Genomic DNA, 26,343 nt, shown 5'->3' with positions numbered 1-26,343 from the left:
CAATCTGGGTCTTGAAGGATGAATAACATTTTCAAATGAAGCAGATTGAGGTTCCTCCAGAGCTGCTACAGTTAAAAGCCAATCATCTTCCAGTCTTTCTGATATGAGAATTTGTATTTTTCCAGCTGCGGAATTTTGATCAATTTTATTGATGAAATACAGAAAAGGGTGACCTTTGACATTGAAGTATGCTAGAAAGGCAGGTGCAGTTCCATGCCATTCCTCAAGGGGGCTCTCTGGAAGCTGAGCCACCTAACCTGCTTCACCACTACGTTTCCAACCTGTGAACATGTTTAGACTCTCGCTTGCTCACCTTTGCATGGAGAGAGTCGCGTGTTGTGCAAAAGTACATATGCACCAAGTTATACTTAAGGGACGCGGGTGGCGCTGTGGATTAAACCACAGAGTCTAGGACTTGCCGATCGGAAGGTCAGCGGTTCGAATCCCCGCGACGGGGTGAGCTCCCGTTTCTCAATCCCTGCTCCTGCCAACCTAGCAGTTCGAAAGCACATCAAAGTGCAAGTAGATAAATAGGTACCACTCTGGCAGGAAGGTAAACGGCGTTTCCATGCGCTGCTCTGATTCGCCAGAAGCGGCTTAGTCATGCTGGCCACATGACCCGGAAGCTGTACGCCGGCTCCCTTGGCCAATAAAGCAAGATGAGCGCCGCAACCCCAGAGTCGGTCACGACTGGACCTAATGGTCAGGGGTCCCTTTACCTTTACCTTTATACGTCTCACTACAATCCTTTTGCTGAGATACTGCTTCTGGTGGCCCTCAAAAAGTAGCTGTCGTGCTCGACCTCCGAGGTAAACATGCTGTTTTTGAGCAAACTCAACAAAGGAACTTGTGGCTGGCGCCTTAAGGACTAGCAGTTTCGTTGTGGCATAAGGTTTCATCAGATATAGGGGGAGTGGGCTGTAGACCATGAAATCTTATGCCACAAATCTGTTAGTTGATAAGGTGGTATTTTTGCAGCAAGAGGCTTAAGAGAGCTACCCCTTCTGCAAGATATTTTTTATCAGTAACTCTCAATTTCAGTATATATGGAAGATTATTTTTTTAATGCTGCCTAAAATGAGTAGCTCAGAGCTGTAGCACATTCCTATGAAAGGAGATACACACAGTCTGGGGCTGTGTAAAAACCACACATTTAAAGCACATTCCCTTCCCTGAAGAACCTTGGGAACTGTAGTTTAAGGGTGCTAGGAATTGTAGTTCTGTGTGAGGGGTAAACTACAGTTCCCAAGAGCCTTTGGAGGCTCTTTGCTTAAAAAATGCTTTGAATGTATTGCGTGTCTGCAGCCTGAGATGAGACCAAGTGGGGTGTGTGAGCATTTCACTGCAAATATTGCTATTCGCATTAATTATTATTGATTTGATTTATTATCTACCCTTTCCCTTTAGGTCTCAAGATGAGTCACAACAAGTTAAAACACAGAGTTCCTTGGGAAGAGGAAATTGTTGTTGAACCGTTTTTGAGAATCGTCGGCCTCTGAGGGGAATGGGAGGGTTTTCTCAGCACCCTTAACAAACTTCAGTTCCCAGGGAACTTTGAGGGATTCCATGCTTATTTAAAGCACAGTGGTACCCCAGGTTACATACACTTCAGGTTATATACGCTTCAGGTTACAGACTCCACTAACCCAGAAATATTACCTCGGGTTAAGAACTTTGCTTCAGGATGAGAACAGAAATCATGCTCCTGCGGCGCGGCAGCAGCAGGAGGCCCTATTAGCTGAAGTGGTGCTTCAGGTTAAGAACAGTTTCAGGTTAAGAACAGATCTCCGGAACAAATTAAGTACTTAACCTGAGGTACCACTGCATCATGATACTACTTTGAATATATGTATAGGATAGATGGGCCCTGGTGGGGAGGGAGGTACTTTTCACACAAATTGTCACACAGGGAAGAGAAGTGGAAAACCACGTTGAGAAAGAAGGGGTTGGCAGAAGAGACAGAATAAGATGGTGGGCATTTTTTGCCTTTGTACCCAACCATTTGTGGCATGTGACCCTCCCTCAAGATTTCCCACAAGGGAACGCATTGACCTTGACGTTAAAAGGAGTTGTGTCCCTGCAACTCTTAACATGATTTTCTGGCCATAGCTGCACCGTTGCCTAGGTAACATATGAAAATATAGCAGTGGGGAACCTGATTTAAATAGTTCATTTAATCTGATTTATTTAAACCAGCCTTTTCTCTTGCTGATTTAAATTGACTTGATTTGCGTAAGTCACTTCACACTGGCTCTATGTGGCCTGTTCCTGTGACCACCAAGCTAACCCGCTGCCTTCAGAGTCGGTTGCCAGCCAAGCTGGTTTTGTACATGGAGTTGTGGGATGGGCACCATCTTGTCTCTCACCCCGGGCAACAAAATATCCTGGGCTGGACCTTCTTGGAGCTGTTACATGATGAATATGGCAGCCGCCGTTTGTCAGCTTGAATCATTGTGAGTTATGTAAAGAAAGAAACTCTCCTGGCAGTAGCAAGAACGCCTTCCTCATAGAGGGGAGGGCAGTATCTCAGCGGCAGAGCAGACGCTTTGTATACAAGAAGGTCCAGAAAGCCACAGGTTCAATATATGCCCTCGCCCAGTGGAAATTGTTACAGGCTTCCCAATTGCTTTTGCAGCAGTTGCCTGTAGCCAGATACAGTGGTACCTCGGGTTAAGAACTTAATTCGTTCTGAAAGTCTGTTCTTAACCTGAAACTGTTCTTAACCTGAAGCACCACTTTAGCTAATGGGGCCTCCTGCTGTCGCTACGCCACCTGAGCACGATTTCTGTTCTCATCCTGAAGCAAAGTTCTTAACCCGAGGTAGTATTTCTGGGTTAGCGGAGTCTGTAACCTGAATTGTCTGTAACCCGAGATACCACTGTAATATGCACGTACCTCCAATGTATGAGATACCACTGTAATATGCACACATCCAATGTATGAGTGGACGGACTTTCTCGATAACCTGGGGGTTCCTGGACATTGTCGGACTATAACTCCCATCATCCCTTACTGCTGGTCCAACTTGCTTGGGATGATGGGAGTTGTAGTCCGACAACATCTGAGGACCCAAGGTTGAGAATGGCTGCTCTATAATATGTTTGTGAGTAGGCCAGGGATGCGGGTGGCGCTCTGTGTTAAACCACAGATCCTAGGACTTGCTGATCAGAAGGTCGGTGGTTCAAATCCCCACGACGGGGTGAGCTCCCGTTGCTTGGTCCCTGCTCCTGCCTTCCTAGCAGTTCGAAAGCACGTCAAAGTGTAAAGTAGCTCCGGCGGGAAGGTAAACAGCGTTTCCGTGCACTGCTCTGGTTCGCCAGAAGCGGCTTAGTCATGCTGGCCACATAACCCGGAAGCTGTATGCTGGCTCGCTCGGCCAATAAAGCGAGATGAGCTCCGCAACCCCAGAGTCGGCCACGACTGGACCTAGTGGTCAGGGGTCCCCTTTACCCCTTTACCTAGGCCAGAGTTTGCCAACTGTTTGGCCCGTTTGCCAGCCAGAGAAACTGTCCTGAGCACCTGTTCAACCAGATGCCCGTGTGAAACTGGCAAGCAGGGCACGTGAGCTCCTACCTGCTCTGCTCTTCATATCTGTTGTGTTGTTAAGCAAATCCGCTGCTTTAGGATGCTGGGCAAGCCCACCATGGAGCCCAGTTCAGCTCAGACACCTGCACACCTGCCTGCCAGCAGAGTTCTCTGCAGGGACTACAGCAGCCGGGCCGGGCCTCGCTGGCTTAGGTCACCTCATACTTCTGTGTGGCATGACGCCACTCCCTAGCTGGGAGGGGAGCGACTCCACCTGGCCCGTTGCCTTACCTTGGCTGAGCTGCAGAAAGCAGGGCTGAGCCCTCCCCTCTCTCCCTCCCATCGCCTGGCACCGCACGAAGGGAGGAGGAGCTGCCTGGGAGCTTTCTCTAGGGAAGCACAGCCCAGCTCTTGAGGTGTGTGTGTGTGTGTGTATGTGTGCGAGAGAGAGAGAGAGAACGAAACTGAGCACGGAGAGTTTGTGTGCGGGCTGCCCATGTGCCCAAATTGGCCAGGGGTGCAGCACTCCACTAGCTGCCTGCCCAAGGCCCAGAACCGCAGCAGGGACACATGAACAGGTAGGAGTCGGGCCCTTCTCTCTCCCAATTCCCCAGGCCTGGCAAATTGACAAGCAAGAACTCCGGGCTTCCTTCTGCACTCCAAGCCCAACAGACAGCCGTCTGCTGCCAGGCAAGGAGGGGTGGGTGCGAAGGGTGTCTAGTTATTTTATTTCTGATCTGAAGAAGTGTGCGTGCACACGAAAGCTCATGCCAATAGCAAACTTAGTTGGTCTCTAAGGTGCTACTGGAAGGATTTTTTTTTATTTTGTTTTGACACGGCTACCTACCTGTAACTAGTTATTTTATTTTATTTTGCAACGGGGTGGGTGGCTGGAAGGTGAGTGACTGAATGCAAAAAAAAGGGAGCTTATTTGCAAACTATCCGTTTCTTAGCATAGGCCGAAGGGTAAGAAGCAGCAGATCCTGAGATTTCTGCTCAGCTAAGCTGCTTGGAGGACCTCAAGAGCTGAGTTTGACACACACACACAAAACCCCCCACTTGCTATAATTGGGATGGTTCTATTCTGGCATGTTTAATGGGAGAAGGTGGGTGTTGGTTGTTTGCCCCAAAAAGTGGGGAGGGAGAGAATATTAGTAGATGTGCTCTGTGGAAGAGACACACACGTGTGTGTGTGTGTGTGTGTGTGTGTGTGAGTTTTTCTAGCTAAACTTTGCCTTCAGGACTTATTAAGAGTAAGGATCCCAGTCAAGTACCAGGCTGCTTTTTTAGAACAATGCAGGGTTCCAGCGATAACTGGAAATTGGCACGCAATTCAAAAACCTTAACTCAGCTTTCAGTTTTTGTGTGTGTGTTTTTTTAGGCAGCAAGTTTCTAGCCCTCAAGGCAGTGAAGTTAGACTTGCAAGTGTTTGGGCGGTGCCTGCTCAAATTGGAGATTTTCAGTTGTCAAAAGTTGGGGTGTGAGGAGTCTACATAGTTCTTTTCCATGCCCCGCAGCTCAAAGAATAAATTATGCAAAATAAGCACATAGAGGCCAGTCTGTCTGTCTATCTTTTATTCTTTCAGACATTGGTCACAACAGAAAATAAGAAAGCAATCATTAACAATAATCACACACACCAAAAATGCGCTCTCTCTCTATATATATATATATATATTGTTCATCACATTATAAAAGAGTAAAGGGGGAAAAAGACTTTTCGAAGCTGCCCAAGCAAATCTTGCCACTGCTAAAAGAGTCACTCTATCACAAGAAGACAGCAGAAAGTCAGTTCTTGCAACTCACACCAGTTGACTTTCCCCTTGAGGTGGATCTAACATTTTTAGTTGCAATCACAGAGAAGACAAGGCAAATAATAATAATAATAATAATAATAATAATAATAATAATAATGTGGCCTATTTTTCACCAAGCCACTGCTACAAGTCTCAGATCATAGTTTTAAAAATAAAATTAAAAAACCCTTCTAAAACTACAGTTTTCATTAGTTGCATTCTGAGCCAATTTAAAACAGTTCAAAGAGTAGGGCAATTATGTTTAATTTGTATAATTGATGGGAGTCACTGAATTTCATTTCTGTTGGTTCAGATTCTTTTTGTAGTGCAGAAACATGTGCAGCCCCCTACTTTGAGGTGGGCTTCTCGACTGGGACTACGTGAAATCTCTGGCTCTACAACCCAGATCTGACAATTTGGGCCATGGATTATAAAAGGAGCTGCCCCTCCGCTCTTCGGCTTTTGATGTATTTTGTCTATGAAGTCATTCGATTTTTTTTTTTTACACCGGGTTGAGAGGATGAAGAGTTGAACTTAGGCACTCATCCATACTTGTCCTGAACTTTACTGCTGAATTGGAGCAATCGTCCATTTGGTTTTCCTGCGGATGGATGTTTGTTCCAGTTCAGCGCCAAAGAGCAGGTTTTCCTGGGGAAAGTGGCAAGGGCAAATGGAAAACCTCTCAGACTCATGCTTTCTAGGCAGAAGTGTGGCCAAGTCCCTAGTCTAGCAGCCTGAGTGTCTCGTGCTACGTGTGTAATGAAATTTCAGTTGTCTTGTGGGGCCTGGAAATAGGTTAACCATATCCTCGGCGTCTCCTGTTTGTAGGATAGAACCAGACACCAGACTTCTCTGGTATAAATTTCCCATTACAGTCATACCTTGGGTTACAGACGCTTTGGGTTACGCGTTTTCAGTTTATGGATGCGCCAAAACCCAGAAGTACTGGAACAGGTTACTTCCGGGTTTTGGCACTCGCACATGCACAGAAGCACTAAATCATGCTTTGCATGCTTAGACGCGGCGCTGCGGGTTGCAAACACTGTGGGTTTCAAACTTGCCTCTCGCATGGATCACGTTCGCAACCCGAGCGTCCACTGTATCTAGCTAGTGTAGGATCAACTTAACCCTTGGGGGATACACTCTGTTTTGGGGGGAAAATGTAAAAATGCAGTGTCTGCAGTACAGTAATCAGCATGTCTCAGCTATCAAGATACCTGGCTCAGTGTACCCTAATAATTTTGGTATGTCCATGATTGAGTTGATCAGGACATGTGCATTTTGTTGGAAGCTGCCCAGAGTGGCTGGGGAAACCCAGCCAGATGGGCGGGGTATAAATAATAAATGATGATGATGATGATGATGATGATGGAAGCCCAGCAGGGCAGGGAGTCTAGGCTGCTTGCATACCTTCACTGGTGAGCAGCAACAACTAATGAAAAGATAAAAGAACCTGAGACCCCCCTCTCTTAGGTGTGGCCACCACTTAATTGCTGGCAGAGTTTCTGTATCATTAACGGGGGTGGGGGGATAATCCTGTTGCTACACATTAATAAAAGGGCCTGTCCATTTAATTTCTGCTGGTGGAGCACATGATGATGCTGAGTACATCAGCTGGCTACCTGATCCCCAGGCATCATGCCCTTACATGGTGGAAATGCATAGCCCACACGATGGCTTGGCCTGCTCTCGGTGTTCATTGCCAAACCCCTGTTTTTGTCTTCAGGGGAGGCTATGGTTCCTGGCTCTCTGGACTTTTGCCCCCATTCCAGGCTTTATACTCCCCATCCTTAGTGCAGAGCAGGAGGAATACCCCCTGGCAACCCGGTGCCAACAGAGAATATATATTTAAAAAGCCCAGCTTCAGGAATAGCTCTGCTTTTCTGCCTGGAGAAGCCATTAGGGGGTGGGCGGGGGGTGGGAGCCACTGGCTGTTTCCCACCCTGCCCCCTCTGTGAAAGGGAAGCATCCCATCAAAGCTGAAGGGAGGCTGGGCAGGGAGAGTTGCTTAGAATGGGAGAGGATAAGCTATTCTTGGTGCTTTTATGAGAAAGCCTGGTGCAAGACACAACAAGTGCATTCCTGCTGCGCTGCTGCCAGGCTCCCTGGGAACGGACTGTGGCTGGGCAAGGCATGGGCTTGGCCACCTCTTTTGTCCCCACAGCTTCCAATTTCGGGCCAAGCCAGCGCTGTGTGCTCAGCTTTCTTTTCTCGGCAGCGGCCGCTACAGGCTCCCTTGGCTACCAGGCCGTGAACTCTTGTCCCAGCCAGGGGACCGGCCGGCAATCTGGGGTGTTGATCTTGTTTAGCATGCCGTTCAAATTGCAGTGAGCTTCTCTATGAACTAGGGATGGGTAAATCTGTCAACCTTCGTTTCTCTCATTTCCTCATTTTTTCCAGCCTTAAGCTCAGTTCTGCAAAACGCTTTGCTGTTTTGCTTTCAAAGGCCCCCGGGAAAATTCATTGGCATTCGAGTGCGAATTTATCCTGATATACCTGCCTGTGAAATTGTGCCTATTATACACATTTTTGCAAAGCAATTTCCCCTAGTTTTGTATGTATGCATTTCTATGCACATGTTGCCCCAGTCCATGCATTCCCTCCCCCCCCACCCCCGTGTATTCCTTGGCTAGACAGCTGCAAAATTTGGAGGCGTACGAATTTCAGAGGCGAAGGTTGTTTCAGTTCGCGAATTGTTTCGGAAACTGCAAATGAAGTAGGTTCTCCTTTAAATGCAAACTGAATCAAGTTTCACCCTCATTCTTACGCTGAGCAGACTGGAGCAGAAATGAGCAATGGACACAATTCTAGCCACTCCTGATATCTGCAAGTTTCCCTCAGCAGAGCTGTGGCAACTGGCAGGTGCAGTGAGAGACCAAACCCTCACCCAGAAAAAGTCAGATTTTAGACTAAAGTTACATATTGTTGTTGTTTAGTCGTTTAGTCGTGTCTGACTCTTTGTGACCCCATGGACCAGAGCACGCCAGGCACTCCTGTCTTCCACTGCCTCCCACAGCTTGGTCAAACTTATGCTGGTAGCTTTGAGAACACTGTCCAACCATCTCGTCCTCTGTCGTCCCCTTCTCCTTGTGCCCTCCATCTTTCCCAACATCAGGGTCTTCTCATGAGGTGGCCAAAGTACTGGAGCCTCAACTTCAGGATCTGTCCTTCCAGTGAGCACTCCACCCAAGATGGACAGGTCATAGTGGAGAGTTTCGACCAAATGTGATCCACCTGGAGCAGGAACCGAGCCGCTCCAGTATCCCTGCCAAGAAAACTCCATGGACAAAGACAACAGGCATATAAAAGCTACATATACACCACACATTTAACGCACACCGACCTACCCCAAGAACCCTGGGAACCGTGTTTTGTTAAGGGCACTGGGAATTGTAGTTCTCTGAAGGGTAAACTACAGTTCTCGTGATTACTTTTTTCTTTGCGGGAGGGGGTTTATAGTGTGTGTGTGTATGCACCTCCTGTATCTAGCTTTCACCTCACAGACAACCATCTCCCCAAGGCAGGTGAGGCTGGACTGGGAGGGCTGCTGAGGCCTTGTATTTCGGTCTCCCCCCAAAGAAGAATCCTCCAGCCTTTTTCACCCCTTCCAGCGAGCCAGCTCTGGGCCTGTGCTTGCAGCAGGGCAGGCTGTGTGTGCCGCGGAGCAGAAAGAATAGGCTGTGACAATTCCCGTAGCTTAGAGACCGTTAGTCCCTTTCAGAGTCCCGGCTCCATTTGAATAAAAATCAGTCTCCAGCCCCGCTTGCCCACACTGAGAGAGGAGGGGTTGGGGGAGAGCCGGGTTATTTTTACCCACCGCCAGTTAAGTTCGCACGGCCGGAGTTCTCACGCGGCTTGGACAGCGGCAGACTTGGGACTCTTGGTCGACGGGGCAGGAGGGGACTTTCTTGCAGGGCTGTGGGTGGGTTGGGGCGAGCGAGGGAGAGCGGAAGACATCAACCCGGCTTCTCGCTCCCCAAATCTCCCGTGCCCCTTATTTGAAGCAGCAACAGATGCATCAGTACCTGAAGAGGCCAGGGCAGCCCCGGCCCCGAGGTGAGTATTATAAGGGCATCTCTGAGGAGCAGCTCAAGGAAGCTGGCTTTGGCGGGAGGATGGGGGCCGCTGTGTCCGCTTGAACAATATCCCCCCCCCCCGATCAAATCTGCCTCCAGGGCAGGAGGAACGAGGTTTCTGCTGTCGAGGGTGTCACAGAGGTGATGGCTGTGTGCTTTGTACGTAACTCGAAAGGGTGTGTTTGTGTGTGTGGTGGAAATTTGGAACTGGCCGCTATGTAGAGTTTGGTGTCAGAGTGTTGTTGTTTTTTTCTTCACAAGCTGCAGGGAATTTTGGAGGTGGAAGTGGCGGGGTCTGTGTCTAGAGCAGCGGTTCCCAACCTTTTCTTTGGCCATGCCCCTCCTAAGCATCTCTAAAATCCTAGTGCCCCCCCGACGTATAATTCTTATTATTCAAAAAGTGAACTCCTATTCACGTGGAGGAAGCCTAAAAGGCCATTCACTGTTAATAACTCATTCTCGAATTGCCCCCCCCCCCCCGTGGGGCATGTGCCCCATGTTGGGAACCACGGGTCTAGAGGGACAGCTTGCAGCTGCCCCCATCCCGCAAAAAGCCCTTTAAGTCCTCACAACTGTGTATACGTCATACATTCAAAGCACATGGCTTTCCCCTCCAGAGAATGGTAGTTCATCCCTCGCAGAGCTACGGTCCCCAATGCCTCTAACAAACTACAGTTCCCGGGCTTCTTGGTGCTTTAAATGTATGCTGCATATGCGGCCTTATTCTTCAGTTGCCTCCTCATGACCCAACCTTCTTCTCATGTGATTTCTCTTCCCTCAACACTTGGACACACAACCGCCTTTTCCTTTGACCACTTCTGCGTCTGCCCAGCCCTGCAAACTCTTCTTCTACCTCTCACACGTAAAATTCCTGTTGAATTTGTTCCCCTGAGGGCACAAACAAACAAGCTCACACGACACAATTTGCAGGTGTCTTTATGTAAATCTGTACAGATTTTAAAATCACGTGTGGACCAGCAGCAAATTAGTCTGAACTGGGGGGGGGGGGCGTTGAGGAAACAACCACCCCAAAATTTGGCGCCCGTCTGCACCACACATTTAAAGCACCATGACATCGTTTAAAGTGGTCATGGCTTCCCCCAAAGAATCCTGGGAATTCTAAGGATGTTGAGGGTTTGTTAGGAGACCCCCCATAAAATAATAATAATAATAATAATAATAATAATAATAATAATAATAATTTATTTATACCCTGCCCGTCTGGGTGGCTTCCAACAAAATATTAAAATACAGTAACGCATCAAACATTAAAAGCTTCCCTAAACATTCCTTTCACATAAACAATAATTCCCTGGGAAGAGGGATTGACCATTTAAACCACTCTGAGAATGGTCGCTTTGTGAGGGGAAGGGGGGGGGTCTCCCAATAACTCTCTACAGCGCCCTTAACAAACCACAGTTCCCAGAATTCTTTGTGGGGGAAGCCATGACTGTTTAAAGCGGTATGATACTGCATTAGATTTACAGTGCAGATGGGACCCAGATTGGCAGATTGCACCCCAACCCCCCCCCCCCGGATCAGGCTTCAAGGCCTTCTAGAAGATATTTCTCTGGGCCACCCTTAGCCCAGTTGGTGCCCTCCATAAGTTTTGGACACTACAGCACCTATCTTCCCCAAACGCTGCCTGTACTGTGGATGATGTTGTTCCAAACATCTGGAGGGGTACCAGCTTACGGGAAGGACTGCTTCTGAGCTCTGTGCCTCATACCCTAACCCCACTCATCCTATACTCAAGTCCAAGGGTCAGCAACCTTTTTCAGCCGTGGGCCAGTCCACCATCCCTCAGACCATGTGGGGGGCTGGACTATATTTTGAAAAAAAATATGAACGAATTCCTATGCCCCACAAATAACCCAGAGGTGCATTTTAAATAAAAGCACACATTCTACTCATGTAAAAACACCAGGCAGGCCCCACAAATAACCCAGAGATGCATTTTAAATAAAAGGACACATTCTACTCATGTAAAAACACGCTGATTCCCTGACCATCCATGGGCCGCATCTGGCCCCCGGGCCTTAGGTTGCCTACCCCTGCTCAAGCCATGTGTACACCTGATATTTCCCCCTCATGAATGAAGCCCTAGCCCTTCAGTGGTCCTTCCCACTAGTATGTAATATATCCACAATGTTTTTGAGGGAGTCAGAAAGGGGACAACCCTGTTGAGCTACCTGTTTTCTTTTCTCTCTCTCTCTCTTCAGGTTGAAACTTCCCATGCTGCCCATGGCAATACTTCTCTACTTGCTTCTCTGGGGTAAGTGCTCAGACTTGGGACACATCCCTGTGGGGATGGACATTATTATTATTATTATTATTATTATTATTATTATTATTACTATTATTCCCGGGCATGTAACAGCTTGTCCACAGTTCTGCTTTGGCCCTTGCCTGCAAAGCACGGGTCTGAGTGGTTTTCCATTTGCCCCACCACCTTTCGCCAGGAAAACCCTCTCTTTGCCACTGAATCAGAACAAACGTCATTCCACAGAAAACCAAATGGATATTTGTTGCGATTTGGCAATAAAGATCAGCTTTTCCCGGAGGAGAGCAGCAGGACAAGCGGAAGTGTGGGCAAGCCCTCAGTCTCTTTACATGCGGTTGCCTGCTAATCTGAAGGTGGTTTCGGTTCCATTGACTACATATTGAACAAGATACAGTAGTACCTCTGGTTGCGAACGGGATCTGTTCCGGAGGCCCGTTCGCAACATGAAAAGAGTGCAACCTGCAGCGGCTCATCTGCGCACGCACGGGTTGCGATTCGCCGCTTCTGCGCATGTGCGTGATGTCATTTTGCCCTTCTGCGCATGCACGAGCGGCGAAACCCGGAAGTAACCATTTTCTGGTACTTCCGGGTTGCCGCGGGACGTAAGCTGTAACATGAAGCGGACGTAACATGAGGTATGACTGTAAAGGGCTTTCCCATGCCCCTTATTTGCCTATAAAGAAGGTTTTGTTTTTGCTGGGGCAATTTACTCCTTCCGTTGCAGCGCTACAATCCTGAATTCTGCGCACCTACAGGACCCTGGGGGACCTAGGCAGAGTAGTTAAGGGCATACCTGCGCCATGTATTTAAAGCACATCCAAGGCAGGTTTGTAACACAGAAGAATCTTAGGAACTGTAGATTGTTACGGGTGCTGGGAACTACAAGGAGGTCACAGTTCCTGATATTCTTTGGGGGAAGTTCTGTGTTCTAAACCTGTGATGGATGTGTTTTAAATGCATGGTGTGCTCTGAGCCAGCTGGGACAGCTCAGTCGGTAGAGCATGAAACTCAGGATTATGGGTTTGAGCCCCATGTTGGGCAAAAGTTTCCGGCATTGCTGGGGGCTTTGACTGGATGACCATTGTGGTCCCTTCCAGTGCTGGAGTTCTAAGATTCCAGGATTCCACCTGTTTTGCATGTGGAAGGTCCTAGGTTCAAAGCTTGGCATCTCGTAAGTTAGACCAACTAGGTAGCAGGTGATGAGAAAGACATTTACCTGAGACCCTAGAGGTGGCTCCTTAAACCTAGGTTATGGGCGCAACAGTGGAAAGGCTAGGTGTGCTTTTTAAATATACAGTCATACCTCATGTTATGTCCGCTTCATGTTACGTTCTTTCAGGTTACGTCCCACGGCGACCCGGAAGTACTGGAAAGGGTTACTTCCGGGTTTCGCCGCTTGCGCATGCACAGAAGTGCAAAATGACGTCACGCGCATGCGTGGAAGCGACGAATCACAACCCGCACATGCACAGACGCGCCGCTGTGGGTTGCGCTATTTTCATGTTGCGAAGGGCCTCCGGAACGGATCCCGTTTGCAACCAGAGGTACCACTGTATAACAAGAATACGAAGCTGAAAATGAATGAACTGCAGCTAAAACATTGTGTTCATTTTTCACGTGGCCTAGTCCTTCCTCTGCCCACCCCACCCCCTAATATTCTTAAGAGGGTCTCTTCTCCAGTCTTCAGAGAGTAGCTGGAAGTGGGGAGGCAGAAAAAGGTCCTCCTTACCCGTCCCCTCTGCAGTTTTAATCTGAAATCTTAGGTGCGGTACCGCGCCCAGAGCTCAGAAACTGCTCGTGCTAATGAAATTCCCTGTTGCAAATGCGCCTGGAACAATGGGAATTTCGAACACTGTTTACGTGCCCCCCCCCCAATATTTTATTCAAGTTGGCACCCCTGCCAGGGTGTGTTTATTCCGTAGAGACACCAAGTTTTTCATGTGCCATATAGGCTTTCTTGACTGACTGTGACTGGCATGTGCATATTCTCTGCCAGTTCTTGGTGAGGGCCTGCGTGTGGCAGCATGCCTAGACGCGTGCTGTGCACAAGTCATGCCGGAAGGCCCATCCTGAACGAGACACATCAGGGACTGGTAGGAACAAGGCAAGGCCGGACCTGCACCAGCTCGGCAACAAAAGATACTTTCTACCTACTGCAGTCTCCGCTCCACACCTCCCTGTAGCGACCTGTGCCCAGAAATATTCCCAAAAGGCATGCACAAGTGATGGTGGTATAACTCCTATTGATCAGTGACTAATTTCCAAAAAAGCTTGGGTTCAAAGCTTCCTTAAAACCCTATCCATGATCCCAGATGCATGGTGTTAGATTGTGGTTAACATGTGGCAGAGGCACTCTGCATGTGTTGAGGCAAATTATTTTCAATTGCTTTCTATGTTGCAGGGCTAAGTCAGGCTGGTAGTACCTGAACTCATGTCCTTCTACAAGCTTCCTTGATCATCTAGCTATCAATCATCTAGCTATCAATCATCTATCTATCTATCTATCTATCTATCTATCTATCTATCTATCATCTATCTATCTATCTATCAGTGTGGTACCAGTGTGGTATAGTGGTTAAGAGCGGTGGACTCGTAATCTGGTGAACTGGGTTTGCATCCCCTCTCCTCCACATGCAGCTGCTGGGTGACCTTGGGCTAGTCACACTTCTCTGAAGTCTCTCAGCCCCACTCACCTCACAGAGTGTTTGTTGTGGGGGAGGAAGGGAAAGGAGAATGTGAGCCGCTTGGAGACTCCTTCGGGTAGTGATAAAGCGGGATATCAAATCCAAACTCTTCTTCTATCTATCTATCTATCTATCTATCTATCTATCTATCTATCTATCATCTATCTATCATCTATCTATCTAATCTATCTATCTATCTATCTATCTATCTATCTATCTATCTATCTCTATCTATCCATTTATCATCTATCTATCTATCTACAGTGGTACCTTGGGTTAAGTACTTAATTTGTTCCGGAGGTCCGTTCTTAACCTGAAACTGTTCTTAACCTGAAGCACCACTTTAGCCTATGGGGCTCCTGCTGCTGCTGCGCCGCCGGAGCACGATTTCTGTTCTCATCCTGAAGCAAAGTTCTTAACCTGAAGCACTGTTTCTGGGTTAGTGGAGTCTGTAACCTGAAGCATATGTAACCTGAAGCGTATGTAACCCGAGGTACCACTCTATCTATCTATCATCTATCTATCTATCATCTATCTATCATCTATCTGTCCATCTATCATCTATCATCTATCTATCATCTATCATCTATCACCTATCATCTATATCTATCATCTATCTATCTATCTATCTATCTATCTATCATCATCTCCCACCTTATCTCACAATCCAATATCTCTCTAGTCTAGGAGCTTATGATGATGAGGTATTCTTCAGTAATATTCGTCCTAATAATGCAGTTTATCTATAACACTCAAGAGCAGCTCAGAAGAACAGGATACTCCGTTTAGTCCCAGGATTTGCTGTCATTAGCAGAGTTTCTCTCTGGGATGTGTAAAGCAATAAACTGAGAAGGCAGTAATTGAACATGTGCAGAGTGCCTTTCCCTCCTTAGTCACAGCTAGCTCCATGGTGGCCAGCGTTTTTTTACTAGGCTGTTCAGCACTGAAGTTCATGTGCAGAAACAAAATGGGGAACACGTTTCACATCAGCGTCGTTATCAGCAGAAATCTCCCCTGCTTAATATTTATACACATTTATGAACCAGCAGAAAGGCATTCGAAGGCAGGAAGTGTGGCTTGCGGGCAGTCTTGAAACACACCCCGACAGACACACACATACACCTTGTGTCTTTTTAAAGAAATAAACTACACAGTGTGCCCAGGTGAGGCTGCTTTGGAATGCTTCCAGGACATGCCTTTGGCTGGACAGCCATATTTGGTGGTTAATCATTGGCAGGAGTTGTGGGTAGGAGAAGGGGCAGCGCTTGCTGGACTGAACCGGATATGCAGCATGTGGAGGGCAGCCGCACCCTGCTGGAACGTGTGCATGAGAATATAAACATAAGGAGAGGCCTACAAGATCAGGCCAAAGGCCCACCTCGCCCGCCATCCTGATATCACAGCGGCAAACCAGATGTCTATGGCTAGTGGCCGTTTTGGCTAGTGGCCATGAGTGGTCTTACCCTCCATGTATGTTGACATGGGAATGGGCAATGGCCTGTCCTCCAGAGCTCCTCTGGCTTGGGGGACTGCTTTACACATGACCAAAGCTGGCCCAAGACATTTTGGTGCCCGGAGGAAGGACATACAGTACACACACGCACACACAGATCAGACTGGTAGTTGAAGCTTCCTTCAACACTGGTAAAAGAACAACAGCTTCCCCCACACCTGAGGCAGCAGGCAGCAAAATTGGCACCGGGCAGGCTAGCTAGGGACGCGGGTGGCACTGTGGGTTAAACCACAGAGCCTAGGACTTGCCGATCAGAAGGTCGGCAGTTTGAATCCCTGCAATGGGGTGAGCTCCTGTTGCTCGGTCCCTGCTCCTGCCAACCTAGCAGTTCAAAAGTACATCAAAGTGCAAGTAGATAAATAGGTACCGTTCCAGCGGGAAGGTAAACGGCGTTTCCATGCACTACTCTGGTTCGCCAGAAGCAGCTTAGTCATGCTGGCCACATAACCCAGAAGCTGTATGCCGGCTCCTTCGGCCAATAAAGCGAGATGAGCGCCGCAACCCCAGAGTCAGCCACGACTGGACCTAACGGTCAGGGGTCCCTTTACCTAGGCTAGCTTAGGGGTCTCAATGAAAATGTTGAAGGGGGAGTGTGCACTGCCGCAGCCCATCCCGCATCCCTTCCTCTGCCTAATGGTAGGGCCGGCCCACTTTACAAAGTTCCTGAATGCAAGTGCGACCATAGCATCCATTTATCCAGCTTCTTTGTGAACCTAGTTTTGTTCTTTGCTCCCAAGACCGTTCCCAGGAGACACCAGCAGTCGCTGTGAGAGCTGTAGCTCTTGGACCGGATTAGGGACTCATAGCCTGCTTCCGCTTTCTCCTTAACAGTATTCCTTTGACAAAGTCCTCCTGACGCGATCATCAGCGCTAGGATCCTGGCACATGCAGACCTTCTCTCCTCTCCCCCCCCCCCCCACTTTCTGAACCGAAGACTGACAGGGTCGTAGGCAGGTCAGCCCCGTGTTCCGCCAGTACTAACAAGCACCCTTTGTGCTCTGGTATTAAAAGCTTCAGCATGTGACGGACGTTTTCTGCTGACGCTGAGGAGGAGAAGGTGTAGGAAGGAAGGGAAGGGTTCTTATTTCAACAAGAGGGGGTACCATCAAAAGGTGGCAGGACCACTCGGGAGCTTCCATGACAAATTTAGGTCAGGTCCTCAGGGTGCAGTGTTCCAGACAGTGTTTACACACCCACACCCACACCCACCCACCCACCCACACACACACACACACACACACACACCCCTCACAAGAGGATGGTATGAACAGGTGCCACATCTTTCTCGCAACTTGTTTCTGAAATGTAATATTTGGGATGAGAGCTACACAACATACCATACCATACCATAATGCCACTATAACACCCATTGCTTCCCCTAAAGAACCCTGGAAGCTGTTGTATATTAAGGGTGCTGGGGAACTATACCTCAGCACCCTCAACTAAAATACAGAGCCCAGGATTTTTTTAGGGGGAAGCCATAAACGTTAAAGCAGCATAAAAAGGTAAAGGACCCCTTTTGCACCTAGGATCAAGAATAGGATGCCCATTATTTTCTCTACTTAATAATGATAAACAAACTTTATCATTATTATTTTTTAAATAGTAACATCCCATGCCAGCCTTAGTTTGGTTTGGTTTAATTTTCATGTGTTTTTCTCATGAAGTTCTTTTTGATATTTAGGTTATACGGATCAAACTCAATAAAAAATACTTTAGAAAAAGAAAGAATACGATGCCCAGTAGTTAGAATCATAGAATCATAGAGTTGGAAGAGACCACAAGGGCCATCGAGTCCAACCCCCTGCCAAGCAGGAAACACAATCAGAGCACTCCTGACATAAGATCAGTTCTCCTGATCTTATTATAAACTTGCTCTGTGCTGCGAGCTCTTGAATAGTGTTCCTAATCTAAGGGCTTAGTTGCCTGCTCAGTTTTACTGAAATATACTGAAATGTATTCATGGAGATCATCTGAGGTGTTTGAATATCAAATTAAAAACAGAGAAGAAAGCTTAGAGGCTCTCGACTGTTTAATCTCAAGATCCACGATCATGTCATTCTTCCATGGGCATTATCTTGAAGACAAAATGATGGGGGAGATTAGAATTTTCACATAATGCATGCCACAAACAGCCTTGGATTCTCCGAAGCGTATGAGTGGTTTGGAGATGAGAATTTGGGGGGACAATTAGTCCTTCCCAGAGTTGGTTCCCCCACTCCCCCTTTTCATATGCAGACAGCAAGTATCATAGACTATTATTTTATAGACCATGTTCCAGATCTTTGCTTAGATGGGAAAAGTTAGATGTATAGTGGTACCTCGGGTTAAGTACTTAATTCGTTCCGGAGGTCCGTTCTTAACCTGAAACTGTTCTTAACCTGAAGCACCACTTTAGCTAATGGGGCCTCCTGCTGCTGCCACGATGCCGGAGCACAATTTCTGTTCTCATCCTGAAGCAAAGTTCTTAACCTGAAGTGCTATTTCTGGGTTAACGGAGTCTGTAACCTGAAGCGTATGTAACCCGAGGTACCACTGTATTGGCTTTTCTTTCCATAAGTAAAACAGGATAACATTTCTGTGGTGCCTTCTGTGCAGCTTTTACATGCAGCCCTGGCACCTATTTTAGGAACTTTTGACAGTGGACAGATCATAAGATCCTAAAACGGCCTCGGGCTTTTTCTTTCTTTCCTGGCCAGTCCGGTTAGCCGATGCTCAGGGCACAGAATCGCCCGACCTGTTGTACCATGGATGCTCAGAGGGGAGCTGCTACCCAGCCACAGGGAATCTTCTCATTGGGAGGACGCAGAGGTTGAGCGCCACATCGACGTGTGGCCTGGAGGGGCCTCAGGAGTACTGCATCGTCAGCCATTTGCAGGTAATGCCACATGGGTGTTGGCCAAAGAACGGGGAGGGAGAAGATAACGAAAAAGGAGCTGTCAACTTGCTGGCCAGAGGGTCAATTGCATTTTCGGGATGTTTGTGTACAGTACCTTCAGAACTGTTGCAGGAAAGACGTGTTGGACCTGCTGCAGCAATAGGAAAACCCTGTGATTTTTTAACTGCAGGGGGCAGAAAGACTTTTGAGGCAATGTTCCAGTAGCCGTTCATAGCCCTTCCCTTCCTATCCAGGAAAGCCCAGTGTCTCTCCTTGCGTGGACAGGCCCTGTCTAGAGCCTGAGAAGATGTTCAATAGCCCAAAGAGCAAAAGCTTTTCAGTTCTAGAAGACTTAGCAGCTCCTAACAATATAGCTCAGCGTTTAACCAACGGAACCTAGTCTCTTTTCAAAACCTGGTCGCATCAGGTTATACAGATCAAACTCAATAAAAAATATTTTAGAAAAAGAAAGAATACGATGCCCATTAGTTCTCCTGATCTTATTATAAACTTGCTCTGTGCTGTGAGCTCTTGAATAGGTCACACCTACGCCATACATTTAGAATACATTCAGGCTCTGTGAGGAGAAAACTACATTCCCCGAGATTCTTTGGCGGAAGGCATTGCTTTAAATGATTGTAGAATGTTTTTTTAAATGTACAGCTGCAGGTGTGTCCTCCGTCTTTCTGACAGTGGGCTTATCCGCTCTACTTTTTCCAGGCATGGTCTGCACTTTAAAGCTCTGTGTTTGAGTGCCCCCTCCTTTTTTTTTTTGCTCTGGAGCTTCTGCTGCAGAAGTCTGCTCTTTAAAGCTCAATTGGAGCAAATGACAATCTGCGCAAAATCCAAATTGACGTTTGCTCCGGTTGAACGCTGAAGAGCGGGTTTTCAAAGGAAAGCTTTGGAACAAAAACTAAAAACAAGAAACCACTCGGATACAGAGCTTTTAAGCACAAACCTGTGCTTGGAAACAGCTGGGCAAAAGAAAAGTGTGTCCACCAAGTGTGGTTTGTGTCTTCCTCTAATTATAGGTGATAATAACTCTATCAGTATATTATCACCTATAATAATTATAGGTGATAATAACTCTATCAGTGAGGGAGGGGGGTATTCTCTGAGGATTCCCTGCCCCCCCAACCAATGACATTTAGTGTTCTTTTAAAATTATTTATTTCATTTTCCTTCTCACTTAAGCTATCTTACAACCGATAACCAGATTACCCCCCCCCCAAAAAAAAACACACACGGGAAAAAGCAAACAGAAGAGATAATAATACAAAACAAGAAGGATGTAACTAAAGTAGAATCCTACTGACCCATCACCCTTTAAAAACCAAGATTTCCAAATGTTGAGAACTGTCCGGACAAATAGGTTTAATGCAGTCACTGAAAAATATATAGCTGGTGACCAAAGAGAATTTGTAAAAAAAACAGAAACAAGAAACAAACAAACATTGTCTCTGAGGATTTACATGGTGCTTTTGTTGATTTTCAATCCACTATGGCTCTCTTGACAGGACTCTGAGAAATGCTTCCTTTGTGACTCGCGCTCCCTGTCCCTGCGCGAGAGCCACCACATTGAGAATGTCATCTACCTGAGTGGTCGGGATGGTGAGCAGACCTGGTGGCAGTCTGAGAATGGTAAGTGTCAATAATAAAAGATTCAGAGTCCTTTTCTTTGGACCTTACCAAATGCACCAGTGGAGACTGAGTTACTCTTCTGTTCTGGAAAAGTTGGACTTTCTGTGGCATGGTAAAAGACAAACCACACAGAAAATACAGGATGACAATGATTCGACAATGGTTTTGTGTGGGATGCCCTGAAAAAAAAGTGAAGAAAGCATGGCAAGTCCACATTAAATATCTAGTGTGGAAATACTCAAATATGCTCTAATGTTCATAAGGCCAGAACGTGCCCAGCGCCAATCACTGCAGGCAGGCGGGACGTGGATGGCACTGTGGTCTAAACCACTGAGCCTCTTGGGCTAGCCGATCGGAAGGTCGGCGGTTCGAATCCGTGCGACGGGGTGAGTTCCCGTTGCTCTGTCCCAGCTCCTGCCAACCTAGCAGTTCAAAAGCACACCAGTGCAAGTAGATAAATAGGTACCGCTGTGGCAGGAAGGTAAACGGCATTTCCATGCTCTCTGGCACTCGTCACAGTATTCCGTTGCGCCAGAAGCGGTTTAGTCATGCTGGCCACATGATCCAGAAAGCTGTCTGCGGACCAACGCCAATTCCCTTGGACTGAAAGCGAGATGAGTGCCATAGTTGCCTTTGACGGACTTGACCGTCCAGGAATCCTTTACCTTTACCATTGCAGGCCAGTACATTTCCGAGCACAATTCAAAGTTTTGGTGTTGAGTTTTCAAGCCCTACATGGCTTCAGCCCTGTATACCTGAAGGATCGTCTCCACCCCCATTGTTTAACCTGGACACTGAGGTGGGTGGGTGGGGTTTAACCAGGAAACAGGCTTGAGTGTAAAGGGTTAAGCTCCCGTGCCTCATCCCCAAACCAGAGATGCATTCATAAATCTCTATTATTACGTGCAGTTTTTATCAGGAGATTATGAGCCTAGGCGATGTTATTTCAGAGCCTTGAAGGTAGCATGGCAGAGCTGTTTTTGTCTGCAGGCACACATATCTTTTCTTTTTTTGGTCCTGCTATGGTCTCTTCCTAAACAGGTTTTTCAGGATTTGAAGCCTCAGGAAGTAGAACTCAGAAACCAAAGCAGAACGGGAAAAATGAGAGCAGAGAAGCAGGGGGAATAAGTACAAACAATAATAATACCTCTTTTATACCATTTCCAAGGTTGTGATCAAATGTACCTAAGCCAAGCCTCACTCACTCAAGGCATAGGAGTGAGCAAACCTACAGGGGAAGGCGGGAACATAAGTTACAGTACCTTACTTGACCTGCCTAGTAGGCCAGTACCCATCATTGGCCAAATTGGGCAGGTGGGCGGGGCTGCCCACCTGTCAATCGCCTGACATCGCAATGACATCAGTTGGGAATGATTGGGAGTTCAAAGCACCAGGCTGGGTTTGCAGAGAGCCTGTGCTGCCAAAGAGCCACTGATCACCGCTTATCAGCTGATAGAAAGTAGCTTCAAGACTGCTTTCTGCAGGGATCAACTACGCAAGTGGTGGCCAAACTTGGCCTTCCAGCTGTTTTGGGACTACAATTCCCATCATCCCTGACCACTGGTCCTGTTAGCTAGGGATGATGGAAGTTGCAGTCCAAAAACAGCCACCACTGAACTACGCGGTCAGTTCCTCACAGGGAGCTCAGTGATGCAGCTGACATAGGATGTCAGGTGTGGGGCAGGTAGGTGTGGTACAGTGGTACCTTGGGTTAAGAACTTAATTCGTTCTGGAGGTCTGTTCTTCACCTGAAACTGTTCTTAACCTGAGGTACCACTTTAGCTAATGGGGCCTCCCGCTGCCTCTGCGTGATTTCTGTTCTCATCCTGAGGTAAAGTTCTTAACCCGAGGTACTATTTCTGGGTTAGCAGAGTCTGTAACCTGAAGCGTCTGTAACCTGAAGCGTCTGTAACCCGAGGTACCACTGTACTGTTGTTTAGGGAAAACAGCCTTGCAGGCCAAAATGGGACCTGTGTAAGTCTTGCATTGAGGAAAATTTCCTCTCCCACAACGTATTTAAATGAGGGGTGCTCCTAGTCTTACTGCTGTCCTTCTCTCTCACTACCACCTCAGGTGTAGAACAGGTCAGCATCTCCTTGGACCTGGAAGCCGAGTTCCACTTTACTCACCTCATAATGAAGTTTAAGGTACTGAGATCTCTACCAAAAGGGCGGAAACACTGCAATGCCTTTATACCAGATGCCTTTATGGGAACTAACAGGAGCACTGCTGACGAAATACCCAATAAGCACTGCTACCTCTAATACTAGGGACGAGGGTGGTGCTGTGGGCTAAACCACAGAGCCTAGGACTTGCCGATCAGAAGGTCGGTGGTTCAAATCCCCGCAACGGGGTGAGCTCCTGTTGCTCGGCCCCAGCTCCTGCCAACCTAGCAGTTCGAATGCACGTCAAAGTGCAAGTAGATAAATAGGTACCACTCCGGCGGGAAGGTAAACGGCGTTTCCGTGCGCTGCTCTGGTTCGCCAGAAGCGGCTTAGTCATGCTGGCCACATGACCCGGAAGCTGTACGCCGGCTCCCTCGGCCAATAAAGCGAGATGAGCGCCGCAACCCCAGAGTCGGCCACGACTGGACCTAATGGTCAGCGGTCCCTTTACCTTTACCTTACCTCTAATACTAAGACAGCGGTGGCATTCTTTATGTATTTCAGTAGGTACCCTGCCTTTCTGCAGGTGACACCGAAGGTAGATGGGTCTCTCTGCCTAACTAGGTGTAACATTAAAATAGTGCCAATGGAAGGATTGGCAGCTGTTGCAAATAACAGACTAGTGGAGTGATATTCTTTGGGATTACAGTGGGGGGAAAGGGTTAGGAATATAGGTGGCTGCTTTGTACTGAGTGAGACTACTGGGCCATCGAGCTCAGTCCTGTTAACACACTAATGGGCAGCAGCTTCTCAGAATTTCAAACATGGTTGTCTGCCAGCCCACACCTAGAGATTCCAGGAATGGAACCTGGGACGTAGTATATATAAAACAGATTCTCTACCACTGAGTTGCAGCCCTTCCTTAAATTCCTTCTTGCTCCCTGTGGCAATCCTGATAATTATCAGTGCCCTCCCCCTTTCACAGTGGCTGCTATTGGCATATTTTATGTGCTAAATGCAAAGTCACATTTCACGATATGTCTAGTGTGGTGGTAAACCAACAACAAACCTTGACTTCTGTTGATGGCTAGTTTGGAGCGAAACAAACACTACGAGCCCGGATCTGGATGACACGACAGGCCTGTCCCAGAATCCCAGAGGAATGCTGGAGGAGTTGAGATGCTAGAAGCAAAAAATCGCTCGCAAGCAAATTAAAATGCGGTCATTCCTCCACTTGCCCGTGTGGAATCTGCAGAGCACCTGAAAACTCTCCGAACCTGCAATGAGAAAACCCAGTTTCTCCTGTTCACAAGCACCTGCCTTGCTTTGCTGAAATGTTTTAGGTTTTTATTTAGAGTTACTTTTTGTGGTTGAGGGGGGCAGATTGGTTGGAGAAGGAACGCTGAAACTCAACTGTCCACTTTGCCACCCTTTTCTCATGCAGACATTCCGCCCAGCGGCCATGTTGATTGAACGTTCGTCAGATTTCGGGCACAGCTGGAAGGTTTATCGCTACTTTGCCTTCAACTGCTCCAAGCTCTTCCCTGGCGTCCCCATGCAAGTCCCGACACACGTCAACCAGGCAATCTGTGACCAGCGATACTCCGAGATTGAACCCTCCAGCCATGGCGAGGTCAGTGCTACCCTGCTAAAGCAGGATTAAGGAGCAGAACCACCTTTACTCCCCCCAAAAAAACCACAAAAACAAAACAAAATGAGGTTTAGAATTTCATGGCCAGATACTAATCAAAATTTTGTCAAATTCAGATTTTTAATCTGGGGATGAATTTGGGAAATGCTCAATTCTGCCATATTCTAACACATAGAATAAGAGAACAAGAAGAACATACGTTTAAAGAAGATTGGAAAACATTTATTGACTATATGGGAAATAATTGTGTACGGCTGAAAACGCTGGCAGCATTAAGATAAATTCGGCAGTGTAAATAAGTTTTGCTGGGTGTGATAATGGAATAGTCTCTTTCAGTTTTGCTAGATGGATACACATGCGTTGGGGCCTAACTGGCCAAAATGCCAGAGATCCATGATCAGATCTTTTGTTTTTAAATTGGAGCAAATATCAGCTGTGGGAGGAGAGGAAGGGTTTAACCCTTTCCTCCCAAAATCCCCCACCCCCAGCTGCTATTTATTCCATTAAGGTAAAAATTGCATGTACATCTTAACCTTTCTCTGTAGGTGATTTTCAAAGTGCTGGATCCAGCAGTGAAAGTTGAGGACCCATACAGCCAGGAAATCCAAGGTACGAATGTAACAAGCAGCAGGGGATGGCATAGTGGGGGGAGAAGAACTTGCCTGACCTCCAGGCAGGTGAATTAATGTTGCTTACCATGAAGAGGAGGTGCAAACGTACTGGTTGGAATGCTGGATCGGCTTCTGTGGTGTGCCTGGGCTAGATCAGTGAGTAAACAAACAAACCCCTGTGTTGCAAAATATGAGTCAGCAATATCAAAAGCAAAGGTACGTTTGGCAAACCCTCACCACAATCAACTCCCACCTGGAAACCTATGTCCCCACTGTGGAAGGACGTGTGGATCCAGAACTGGCCTCCACAGTCACTTATGGACTCACTTTTAAAACCGTGTTTATGGAAGACAATCTTACTCAACTACGAGTGATCGCAAAAGCAGAAAAACAGAATAATATCTGGGATAGGCCACTTGTAGTCATCTGCTTGTTGTTGGACTTCGACTCCCATCAGCCCCAGACAACATGGCCAATGCTCAGGGATGATGGGAGTTGAAGTCCAAGAACATCTTGAAGGTCCACAGGCTCTCTGTCTCTGGCATATAGCATTGGTATGTACTATTGCTGCAGCCTGGTTCAAGGTATTTATTTGATCATGTTCTTGCTTACAAAAGAATGAATTTGCTTAATTTTGCATTACCAAAAAGTCAGTGCAAATTTCAGTGTCTGAAGTGTGAGAGAATTTACTGTTTGACAAACGAAAAGATTGGAGAGGGAACAAGAATGTATATTTCACTTACTGATGATGATGCAAAAAATGTTAGTAGCTCAGTATGGTGAGAAACAAGGGGGGGTACTAAAAGTAAGGCAGTGGGAAACAAAATGTTGGACTTCAGTTAAATATGCAAAAGTGATTTATTGGATAAAATACAGAGAAAAGGAAGGAAAAGGAGTTGGAACAAATTATTTCAAGAATATTACAGTAAAAACCCTGTTTGGTTTGTGATTAATTGGATTGAATTGCTGGAGAATCAGGGAATAATAAGAGTATTTGAGATGCGTTAGAGAAGAAAGAACAGTTAATAATTGAAGAAGCAAAGAGACCTTGAATAATGTAAGATATGTATGGTGTTATTGTACTTCTGTACATTGTTCTTTGTATGTATTTATAGAACTATGTGCAGAAAAACAAATGAAAGGCACCAATTATTGTTAGAAAGCAAGGCCGTCTTCATTTATTTATTTTCTGAATCCCTTTTGCAATAGCACACAATTGTAAATACAATTGTGCCCTTAGCGCTCTTACCAGGGGGTGCCAACTTAGATAAAATGGGAGGGGCAGGTAAGCATAGATGCGGCACACACATACCATTTAAATAGCAATGTCTATCAACTGGGGGTGGGTGCACCCCCTCAAATATTTTATTGGGGGTGGGTGAAGGGACCTCAGCTTCTTGGAGTTGGCTCCTATGCTCTCTACCAGTTTAACTGATGTAAGGCTAAAGCCCTAATATGTTGTTGTTGTTATCCGTCTGTCTTGGGAGACAACGGGAGAGTGTGCCTTCGAGGGTAAAGTTGAGCCATTATAGAGTTACAGCGCCCACTGTGGCTGTAGAGGCCGATATGGGAGAGACAT

At 47.0% G+C, this 26,343-nt stretch overlaps 1 protein-coding gene across 3 annotated transcripts in view; it reads left to right on the top strand.

Moving 5' to 3' along the window:
- The first annotated feature begins 3,886 nt into the window (after positions 1-3,886).
- The window catches only part of LOC307205386 (laminin subunit beta-1-like), a 67,551-nt gene continuing 45,094 nt past the window's right edge, over positions 3,887-26,343 (top strand). Inside the window, exons 1-7 of one of the 3 annotated variants that reach the window (XM_079957689.1) lie at positions 3,887-3,941; positions 11,620-11,672; positions 18,578-18,756; positions 20,274-20,397; positions 22,471-22,544; positions 23,947-24,135; positions 24,699-24,762. In XM_079957689.1, the coding sequence (XP_079813815.1) occupies positions 11,633-11,672; positions 18,578-18,756; positions 20,274-20,397; positions 22,471-22,544; positions 23,947-24,135; positions 24,699-24,762 (670 nt within the window). In that variant the 5' untranslated portion in view covers positions 3,887-3,941; positions 11,620-11,632. The other 2 variants (XM_079957687.1, XM_079957688.1) reach the window with 2 other exon arrangements.

This window comes from Podarcis cretensis (assembly GCF_951804945.1).
Source record: "Podarcis cretensis genome assembly, chromosome: 2".
NCBI lineage: Eukaryota > Metazoa > Chordata > Lepidosauria > Squamata > Lacertidae > Podarcis > Podarcis cretensis.
Note: the sequence above shows the minus strand (reverse complement) of the source record. Positions and strands in the feature narration are given on the sequence as shown.